This window comes from Colobus angolensis, unplaced genomic scaffold (assembly GCF_000951035.1).
Source record: "Colobus angolensis palliatus isolate OR3802 unplaced genomic scaffold, Cang.pa_1.0 Scaffold90, whole genome shotgun sequence".
Lineage (NCBI taxonomy): Eukaryota > Metazoa > Chordata > Mammalia > Primates > Cercopithecidae > Colobus > Colobus angolensis.
Window position 1 is genome coordinate 8,923,105 of NW_012122932.1, and position 11,499 is coordinate 8,934,603.

At 44.3% G+C, this 11,499-nt stretch overlaps 1 protein-coding gene across 1 annotated transcript in view; it reads left to right on the forward strand.

Moving 5' to 3' along the window:
- The first annotated feature begins 2,342 nt into the window (after window positions 1–2,342).
- LOC105504287 overlaps window positions 2,343–11,499 on the forward strand; it is a 161,455-nt gene continuing 152,298 nt past the window's right edge. Inside the window, 7 exon segments of the mRNA XM_011931679.1 lie at window positions 2,343–2,405; window positions 2,488–2,673; window positions 2,675–3,038; window positions 3,041–3,114; window positions 3,116–3,191; window positions 3,194–3,238; window positions 3,241–3,541. Coding sequence (XP_011787069.1) covers window positions 2,343–2,405; window positions 2,488–2,673; window positions 2,675–3,038; window positions 3,041–3,114; window positions 3,116–3,191; window positions 3,194–3,238; window positions 3,241–3,541 — 1,109 coding nt within the window.

Genomic DNA, 11,499 nt, shown 5'->3' on the forward strand with positions numbered 1-11,499 from the left:
GAGCTGGTACTACCTTGCTAAGAAATTGGGGCATAGCTGCATAAATCAGTGTTCTTCAAAGTGCAAGTGATGGCTGTTTTGTGGATCGTGAAAGCATCTTAATGGATTTCAATCAGAAACTAAAAATATATATATATAAATAAAAATTATCAGAGTGCATCTTATGAAGAAAGGGTATGTTATTGCATGAAACTTTTATTTCAAGTTTGTGTGGAGGTGGTGAGTGTACTGGCTCTTGAAGTAAAATGTCTACCTCCTGTCCTCTCCATCAGAAAAGTTGTGACTGGCCTTCACACTATGGCCAGAGGCAGCCATGAGGTGTTTTTTTGTTTGTTTGTGTTTTGTTTTTTGTTTTTGAAATGGAGTCTCGCTCTGTCGCCCAAGCTGAAGTGGAATGGCCCAATCTCGGCTCACTGCAACCCCCATCTCCCAGGTTCAAATGATTCTCCTGCCTCAGCTTTCCGAGTAGCTGGGATTACAGGTGCCTGCTACCACGCCTGGCTATTTTTGTTTTTTTCAGTAGAGATGGGGTTTCACCACGTTGGCCAGGCTGGTCTCCAACTCCTAACCTCAGGTGATCTGCCTGCCTCGGCCTCCCAAAGTGCTGGGATTACAGGCATGAGCCATGAGATTCTGAGCTGACATTTATAAGCGTGGTAGATCTCCTTCCTACATCTGATAGATTTAGAAACTCTGAATGAAATCAGAATTGAGTGGGGAAGGAGGGTGAATATCTCAGAAATTATCCAGCCCAGGCACTTCCCTGTCCAGGTGCAGAAACAGTCCCAGAGAGGAGAGGGATTTGCCCAAGGGCACACAGCAAAACTGGGACTTTGGAGAGAGGAGTGTAACAATGTCAAGTCTTTCATTCCTTTTTTGTCTCAACCATGAAAGTCTTGGGGGCTGGGGGGACCTGGCCTGGAGGCCAGGCAGCCCGGGGGACATGACTCTGGAATGTGTTGGGGAAACAAGATGCCTTCTCCTCCAGACCTGACAAGCCAACAGGACTAGGTGTGGCAAGAAAGGGCTCTGGTTATCTGCCTCCCCTCTCTGTTTCGTTTGGTCTGTCAACTCCTGCAGCAAAGTGCCCCAAACGTGTGACGCTTGATAAAGATGGGAAGGTAAGAGGGTGAAGGTAGTGGGACAACAGGGACCAGAGCTTGAGAGGTGTCCCAGGACCTCTGTCTCTGTTTCCTCCAAGAGTCTGGGAAGCCAGCAGGATACCCCTCTCTCCTTTACAGCCTCCCCCCACTCGGGGATTGTGGCCAAAACCCTTCACTTCTCTGGGCAGTGTGTCTTCTTCATTTCAAGATGGGATAGGATAAACCCTTAATACTTAGATCCTAAATCAGAGGATTTCAACTTTGAAAAAGAAGTCTAGCATCTTATTCTTCCCTTTGTATTTTTTTTTAATTCAAAAAGTAATATGGGCTGGGCCTGGTGGCTCATGTCTGTAATCCTAGCATTTTGTGAGGCTGAGGCAGGAGAATTGCTTGGGCCCAGGAGTTGGAGACCAGCCTGGGCAACACAGGGAGGCCTCATCTTTACAAATAATAATGATAATAATAATAATAAAAAGCTGGGTGTGGTGGTGTGCCCTTGTAGTCCCAGCTACTTGGGAGGCTGAGGTAAGAGGATTGCTTGAGCCCAGGAGGCTGAGTCTGCAGTGAGCTGTGACCGCACCACTACACTCCAGCCTGGTTGACAGAGTAAGACTCTCTCTCAAAAAAATTTTTTAAAAAAGTAATACGAGAACTTGAGAAAGAAGAAACCACCCATAATCTTTCTAACCCCAAATAACTGTTAACATTAGGATGCGGATGTTGCCAAAATGGGGTCAGAATCTATTCTGTTTTCCTTTTCTCACTTAGCAATGGGTGGCTGGCTTTTTTTTTTTTTTTTCAGGGGTGGGGCTGTCAATGAATATTATTTACTTCATATTATGTAGATATTTGATGATAAATATTGATTATTGTTAGGTTTTCTAAAGGCGTGATAATGACATTGTACCCTTGCTTTTTTAAGAGTCCTTTGAGAGACGGCGTCACGGGTGGTGGAGTGCTGGGCGGTCAGGCTGCCTGACTGGCCGGCTTGGGAGTCTGGGCGGTGAAGGTGGGACTGCCTGTTCTGGGCAGCAGGTTCCCCTCTCCAGCTGCCTGCCGTTCATAGCAGGTCCCCCAGAACCCGAGGAGCGCAGGCAGGCCTGGCTTAGAAAAGACGCGGTCCTCAGCGCTTGGGCCACGGAAGTCCCAGCCCGCTCCTCTGTCGCAGAACCGCTGGGCTGAGCCGCTGGGAGAAGCAGGCCAGAGCCTTCCAGAGCCTCGGCCCGGGGACGGAGGAGGATGAGCTGGCTCTTTCCGCTGACCACGAGCGCCTCCTCCTCTCCCTCCGGAGCAAACACTCCAGTATAGCTAAAATAAAGAAAGATGTGGAATACAGATTGCCATTCACCATAAACAACCTGACAATTAACATATATTGCTTCTTCCACAATTTCCTCAGGAAAAACTAGTGATCAGTGTTTATCCACCAATACGACATCACTTAATGAATGAACAAGGAGTGTACGTTACCTCTCCATTAGTGAACAATTTTACAATGCAATCAAATCTTGGAAAAATTATTCAGAGTCTGTTGGATGAGTTTTGGAAGAATCCTCCAGTTTTAGTTCCTACTGACTGCAGCAGCATTTCCTTACCTATACAGTAACCCAAGTGGGATGCCTCCTTGTGCTTCTCAAGGTTTTCCATTTCTTTCTCCATATCCCCCAGAAGAAGCAAACAGGAGTATCACTTCTTTGTCTGTTGCTAACACTGCTTCTTCTTCAACAACAAGTCATACCACAGCCAAGCCTGCCGCTCCTTCAGTTGGCATCCTTTCAAATCTGCCATTACCCGTTTCCACAGCAGATGCTTCAATATTGACAAGCCAAAATGGTTTTGGTTACAAGATGCCAGACGTCCCTGATGCATTTCTAGAACTCTCAGAACTAAGTGTGTCACAACTCACAGATATGAATGAACAACAGGAGGTATTAGTAGACAGTTTTTGACTTTGCCTCAACTAAAACAAATTATTACTGACAAAGATGACTTAGTAAAAGTACTGAGGAACTAGTGAGAAAAAAAATCTCCTTTTGGATCCCAGCTTGGGAACCAAAAGGCAATCTGTCTTAGGTAAGTATGAATTATTTAAATGAAGTCTGCTTTCGAAAAGCAGATGCAAAGGCAGTGTGAACTTGTGAGACCTGTAGTACAAGTGCCCTACAGGCAAGACTGAAAGTAGCTGCACACGAAGCTGGGGAAGAACCTGATCATATTGCAGAAGACTTCGGGGAGGGAAAAATGGAAATAAACTATTTTCTCAGTAGCTTCACGGAAAAGAGAACAATTTGCTACTGTAGAAGAGCCAAGAAAGAGAAACTTCAGCAGGCAATAGCAATACATAGCCAATGTCATGCTCCAAATATAGACATACATTGCCAAACGGAAGAAATGAAAGCCACTTCCTCATTATTAGGCAACAAAGTTTCTAAGAATGGGTAGCTACAAGAATGGCATGTAGTGAGTTATGTTATAAAAATGTGAAAGACATTACCACTATATCCTAAGTATTTATCATTTTAGCATACAGTATATGGCAGAAAATGAATAAACATTCCTTGTACTTAATCTGGGAACTGCTCAGCAGAGATTGTTCAAATTTCATATTCTAAAAGAATTACACTTGCTTTATTTTTTACATTAACAGAGTACTTTTATATCACAGTTCTTTAGTATATTCTTTTTTTGAGACGGAGCCCAGGCTGGAGTGCAGTGGCACGATCTCAGCTCACCACTACTTCCGCCTCCCAGGTTCAATCTATTCTCCTGCCTCAGCCTCTCGCATAGCTGGGATTACAGGCATGCGCCACCACGCCTGGCTAATTTTTGTATTTTTAGTAAAGAGGGGGTTTCTCCATGTTGGTCAGACTGGTCTTGAACTCCTGACCTCAGGTGATCCACCTGCTTTGGCCTCCCAAAGTGCTGGGATTACAGGCGAGAGCCACTGCGCCTGGCCATAGATTCTATTTCTAAATATGATGAACACAATTACATTTTTTCATTTATATATATTGCCACACTCCCTCCAAATCTTTCATACTAGAGAGATCAGCAATGTTGCTTTCTTGCCCTTTCTCTTTACTTTGTTCTAATTTCAGCAAAATGTAATATATGCTCCTATAAAAATTTACATATTCAACATACTGATGTCAATTGTAAAGTTTAAATTCATTCTTTTACGTTCTAGAATGTAGTAGTATATTAAAACATACAAAGTGAATAGCATTTATCTCTGTCCAAACATGGCAACTTTTCTCCACTAAGTTTCATTTAGGTCACCTAGTGAGGTCTTTTCTTTACTCATAAGACAGGGGAGTGAATCTCCCTCAAATGTACATTTTAATAAAACAAAACCCTTTTCAGAGCTTTCAGCAGTCAGTGGTCATGAGACGTTACTAATCTTAATTAAACCATAATAGTCAGTTATATAATTTCTAAAATGAGAGATTACAAAACCTATTCCCTTCATTAAACAGACATGACAACCAAATACTGTGGTTCTTCACTGGATTTTCCCTACAGATGTTTTACCCTACTGACTTCGTAATGTCATACTTTGATATCAGGCTGGTGGTTGGCCTACACTGTCAGTAGTGTACTCTCTAGAATAGCAATAAAAGGTTGTTATTACAAGAAAGCTAATACTTAAATTCACATATATAATCAGGAGAATGAATGTTGCTTCTGCCTTCTTAGGTATTAAATCAGTGTTAGAGAAAAAGTGAGATACAAGTTTTAGCATTTTTAAATAATGAGGAGAAACAGACTAGATCTCAGAGAAAGGCAACAAAATTATTCTAACAATTCAAAATATATTATCTAAGGAAAAGTTAAAGTGATGATTATTCCTGAAAGACAAGCTTAAGCAATTAAAAACTCCTTAGGAATATATCTATTAACCGAAAAGGGTGCATCTCAACAACGTTCCTGTTTTTAGACATATGGATAAGAGGGTCAGAAAGGAAGATAGTGTCAGATGCTTTAGAAAACACAAAATATGCGTCTGGAAGTGAACTAAAAGATTCATGATGATTACAGATGTGAGGGAAAGGAGTCAAGGCTTTTTGACAGATGCATCCTATGACAAGGAAGATAGATACTGACACCTTCAGGTAATGACAGAAGCAATTGCTCTGCAGTGAACATGATTTTCATAGTCTAGGATAAGCTTCAAAATGGTGAATAATTTTCTGTATATTTGATAAATGAAATGACTACGTCCTCTTCAATATCTAAGAAATTAAGAGCTGGACACTTTTTTCCCTTTTCATAGCTGCATTAAAATAGTTCTCAATGTCAAAAAAAAAAGAGGCCATTTTAGAGATATATTCTGAGCTGTTTCTAAGTAAAATGATATCTGGGATTCCCTTCAAAATAATACAGGTGAGGGAATTGGGTGGGAGTAGAATAAACAAGATTGGCCATGAATTGATAATTGTTGATACTCTTTCATGTACCTTTTAAAATATAAGGTTTTTTCAATATTCTTCTCTAATAGTAGTTTTTAGCCTATTTTGGTCACAGAGCCCTTTAAAAATCTTAAGTCAGCTATAGATCCACTTCCACACAAATCCACCTTTCACAATTTTAGGAGGTTCTGTCCCCTGAGACCCATTGCTGTATCACAGGTTAAGACCTCCTAACCTATAACATAATCTCTTTTTCTAAAGTTTGTATAGTATTTTTCAAATAGATACATCATAATTCACTTGACTAATCCCCTTATTGCTGGGAATTTTTATTAAATTATTATTAATAATATATATTACATGTTTTTGCATACATATTCTTTAGGGCAAATTCCTAATAGTACAAAAAGATATGCTCATTTTAAACATCTTTTTATTTTTTTCAAAGAGAGAGGATCTTGTTATGTTGCCCAGACCAGACTTGAACTCTTGGGCTCAAGCAATCCTCCTGCCTCAGTCCCCGCAAGTAGCTAGCATTGTAGATACACAACAATGCACTGCCTTAAAGGCTTTTTTAAAAAAGAAAAAACAGAATATCACATTGTCCCCAGAAAGTATTGTTAACTTTTTTTTTTTTTTTTTGAGACCGGGTTTCATTCTGTCACCCAGGCTGGAGTGCCATGGCACAATCTTGGCTCACTGCAACCTCTGCCTCCCAGGCTCAGGTGATCCTGCAACCTCAGCCTCCCAAACAGCTGGGGCCACAGGCATGCACCACCATACCTGACTACATTTTTTTGTATTTTTGGTAGAGGTGAGATTTCTTAATGTTGCCCAGACTGTCTCAAACTCCCAAGCTCAAGTGATCCACCCACCTCGGCTTCCCAAACTGCTGGGATTACAGGCATGAACCACCACCCCCAGCCTAACATATTAATATTTTAAAATCAATTCCCATCCCTGGAGTCCTGTCATCAGGATTCAAGCCTGGACAAGCAGCTTGTCGCTGGGTACAATTCATCTTGCTTTTCTGAGTGTCGATGTCCTCACTTATAAACGTAAGGTGTTAAATGAGCGGATTCTTTGATTGTGTCATTTTTCCAATCCAGGAAACCCTGGCAAACTCTCTGTGGTCCTCATTGGCCATAGTTCTGCCTTGATTACCGGAGGAGACTCCACAGGCTTCCAGCCATTCTTCCTGCCCCAGATCTCCATCTGCGATGGTGCACCTCTGACCACCGGGGTGCTCCTCCTACAACATTCACAGGTGGCAGGGCAGAGCTTTAGGGTGGTGGGCTCTTGAGGCAGACTTTGGGGCTGGAATCCTGACTCCAACCAACGGGCAACCTTAGGCAAATGATTTCACCTCTCTCTCTGCCTCAGTCATCTGTTAAACGGGTGTTTAAGATCAGAACCCACTTCACAGGCTTGAGTGAAGATTAATTGAGATAATACATATTAAAGTGTTCATAGGGCCGGGCACAGTGGCTCATGCCTGTAATCCCAGCACTTTGGGAGGCCAAGGTGGAAGGATTGCTTGAGATGAGGAGTTTTGAGACCAGCCTGGGCAATATAGCAAGACCCTGTGTCTACAAAAAAAATTTAAAATTAGCCAGACATAGTCTGGCTATAGTCCCAACTACTGGGGAGGCTGAGATGGGAGGATCACTTGAGCTTAGGAGGTCAAGGTTGCAGTGAGTCATGATCAGAACACTGCACTCCCAGCCTGAGTGACAAAGCAAAACCATCTCTCTAAAAACAAAAATAATAAAAATTAAAACAAAGGGCCTAAAACAGTGTCTAGCATAGTATAAACACTCATCAAATATTTGCTGTTATTATTACATCTCCCCGTCACCCTGCCCCTTCTGAGGACTTTCCTTTGCCTGCAAAGTGATGTGGGACTCCTCAGCATGGAAGCCAACCTTCTTCATTACAGGTCCTCAGCCACCTTCCTGAGGGCCTTATCTGGCCTGCACACACCCTACTGTGAAAGTCAAAGAGAACAATGCCTATCCTTAACCCTGTGCTGTGCCCCCCTAAATTGTCCTTCCTTGGTTCCTTGATGAGAACCTTTCCTGCTGCCCCAAAGGCATCTCCTAAATGCACTTCCAGAGGAAGGGCCAGGGCTAAAATCTGCTCACGCCTGAGCCTAGACTGAGTCCCTGTGTGTCCAGGCCCTACGTGCACCACAGTTTCCCTGCCTGTAAAATGTGGTAAAGAGACTGGACATCTCTAAGGACCCTTCCAGCTCTGGATAGTTCACTGGTTCCAGAATGAGATTCTCACTTCATTTATACACTTTGTGACCATCCTTGGGAAGCCTGGTGTGTCATCCCCAGCACCCTGCCCCAGCTGTGAGAAATCCACAGGCCTCCTTCACAGCCTATTACATCAGAGCAGCCACACTGGGAGCCATCATGTCGCAGTCAGAATGAGAGAATCCAGGTTCAGGAGCCCAGGGAGCCAGAAAACCCCTTCGATCCAACCTGGAGACCTTGAATACATCATTTTCCTGGGCAGACACCTCCCCTTCTCTCGCCTGGGGAGTGTGACATGTGTCAAATGCACTAAACCCTTTAGAGGTGGCATTATGCAGATTTAGGACTGTTGGGCCCAAGCTGGAGTCTAAGTCTCATAACACAGTGTGACCTTGGGCTCAGGCTCACTAAATCCCAAAATGACCGGGCCTAGTTTTCCTAAGAGACCTTCAGGCCTAGCACTCACTCAGGCCCCAATCTGCCGAGGTCATATATTTAAAATGTGGTTCCAACTGTCTTTCCTCAAATAGCCATTATTTCAACACACAGAATATATAGGCTATAATGTGAAAGAAACTTGAATTTTGCCTCTTTTTTTCTCTTTTTGTACATCCTATGAGTCTAGTTATCCTGCCCATGTATGCAAATGTGGGCAGAGTCATCAGTTTCCTGGTCACTTTAGGTAATAAAAAGTCCTACAACCACTTCCTAACTATAGTCTCAGTTCATCCCTCTGCCCAAATTATCAAACCTTCCAGCTTGACTTAAAGTTGAGCCTTCTCCCTGCTAGCCCTTGACTCCCTAGCTTGAACTTTTTGCAGTAAGTTATGAAGCCTGTCAGGGAGAGGCACTCTAGGCTTCTTCCCCTGCATGCATCGTTCCCTGAAGAATCTGACAGCCTTGATCTCTGATTCTCTAGCTTTGGAGCTCTGGAAGGAGAGAAGAGTTAGAGAAGCTGCTCACTGCAGGTCCTTTGCAAGGTGAATATATTTCTACTCTGGCTGGTGGTTTTCTCCTTCCTTAGCCCCTAGGCGTCTGTCTAGCAAGACCTCCAGCTCCTTTTGGCTGTCTGCTTGCCCCTCCAGGAGTCCCTTGTGGACAAACCCTAAGATAACCCCCTGTTGGCACCCTCTCTAGCTGTCCCACATGAGTTCACAAGAAATCCAAAGCTCTGGCTCTAGTAAGCTCTGGGGGTGAGCACCAGTGCAGCCACTTCACCTCTGCGTCATTGTCACAGCAGCTGACCAGCACAAAGGCTGCCCTCTATAAGGAACAGGCTGGGTCAAATAGCAACCTGTTGTGTCCACCAAAACACAGGAGACACACCTTGAGTTTGTCTTAGGCTGTTTCTGCTGCTATAACAAAATACCTGAGACTGGGTAATTTGTAAAGAACAGACATTTCTTTGTCACGGTTCTGGAGGCTGGAAGTCCAAGATCGAGGCAACAGCAGGTTCAATGCCTGGTAGTGGCCTGGTCTCTGCTTCTAAGGTGGCACCTTGTTGCTGCTTCCTCCAGAGGGGACAAATACTGTGTCTTCACATGGTGGAAGGCAGATGGGCAGAAAGCTACTAGCTAGTTCCCTCCAGACTTTTTATAAGCCACTGATCTCTACTAATCACCTCCTACAGGCCCTACCACATAAGACCATCACCTTGGGGCTTAAGCTCCAACACACGAATTTTGGGGGGACACATACATTTGAACCGTAGCAGAGCTCTGAGTGGTCACTTTAAAACATTGTTCTCCTTTCTTGAGATGAAGGGGGACATATCCTCCATTGCTTGCTTTTGAGAGAAGGTGGGACTCACAGCACATCAACTGCTCCTTCAGATATTTCTCCCTCAGCTGGGCGCAGTGGCTCATGCTTGTAATCCCAGCACTTTGGGAGGCTGAGGCGGGCAGATCACCTGAGGTCAGGAGTTCAAGACCAGCCTGGCCAACATGGTGAAACTCCGTCTCTAGTAAAGATACAAAAAAAAAATTAGCCGGGCATGGTGGCATGTGCACTCAGGAGGCTGATGCAGGAGAATTGCTCGAACCCAGGAGGCAGAGGTTGCAGTGAGCCAAGATCATGCCATTGCACTCCAGCCTGGGTGACAGAGTGAGACTCTGTCTCAAAACAAAACAAAACAAAAACAAATATTTCTCCCTCATCCCCAACTACTTTCAACCCTTTAAAACCCACACCGAATACCATAAGGGGTTGAGAGCAGCCAATCTTTGTCTACTTCGTAAATTTCGTACCACGGTCTTGCTCTTTACTCTGGAATATGGCATCTCTTCTATGTTGACCTCTCAGCTGGACATTTCAATTTTAATATCTTGTTACACTTACAATAGCCACCATTAATTTAATGTTTGCTGTACACAGGGCAGGCTCAGGGCTAATCATTTGTAGTGAACATTTGCTTTTTTCCAGCTCTCTGTATCCATCTCTTCCTCTTCTGCAAATAACACCCTGATTTCTTTCTAGATGATTACCTCTCCTTCATTTTGTGTGGCTGGCTGGGACACTCAGTAATGCATAGTGTAGTAGATGGCTTTGGTGGCCTGCCCAGACACACTTTATGCTGCAAATGTTGGATGCTAATGGCTCACAGCTGCCTCCTTCCTTGGAGACTTGCCTGAGGTGATTTACCTGGGGCTACCTGAAAGGTTACTCCTCTTCCCTGGGAGTGGCCTGGGGTCAATGGCTAACTAATGTGGAGTAAACCCAGCCCCCTTGCCTCTAGGTGGGACAAATTCCACGGTACAATTCATGCTCCCCCAGTATCAGGCTGAAAGACTAGATTCCCCCTAAAACCACATCTTGACCAGCTTCTTCTTCCTTTGCACAGTCCTGCTCCACTACCTCTTCTTCCCCTGACAGCATTCTCAACAGAATATTGCATGAGAATCCTTGCCTCAAACTCTGCTTCCAGAGAAACTGACGTAACCTAGGTGGGAATGTGACCCAAGAGAGGCCGATCTCCCAGGAAACTGCATCAAAGATACGAGGAAAAAGAGGTTGAAACCTTACAGTTCTGGTGGTAGCTCCCCACAGGATTGTTCCTTATTCCTGTTGTCTTGATTCCTGGAGCATCCCTGGTTCTTTCAGTTTTTCTTGGGATTCTGTGTGTATTCCACATCTTGCTCTCCGACAATATCCCTTTTTGCTGATCTTGTAGCCAAACTGTTTCTGATGGCTGCCACCAAAGAACTGTACAGATATAGGATTTAAATGCAATAGCTCAACCCTCCAATTGCCCTAAGCAACAGGGTTATTATCCCTTCCATTTCTCAGAAGAGGAAGCTGTGCCTCAGAGAGGTTTAGTCACTTGCCTTAGGTAGCACAGTTAGTAAATGGTATTACTAGGAGTTGGGCTGTGAGCACAGGTCTGCCTATTACCAAAGCTGTGCTTTTAACCACTCCAGTATGCTATCTCCAAGTGGGCAGAGCAAGCTGCTATGGCCCACAGCTCCTCACTCCCCGCTCTATGTTAGGTTAATATGCCTATGAGCAGATCGCCATTGCTCCCTAAGGCAGTGAGCCTAGAAAGCTAAGTACCTGAGCTTTCTTTTTTTTTTTTTTTGAGGCGGAGTAGTCTCGCTCTGTCTCCCGGACTGGAGTGCAGTGGCCCTATCTCAGCTCACTGCAAGCTCCGCCTTCCGGGTTTACGCCATTCTCCTGCCTCAGCCTCCCAAGTAGCTGGGACCACAGGCGCCCGCCACCTCGCCCGGCTAG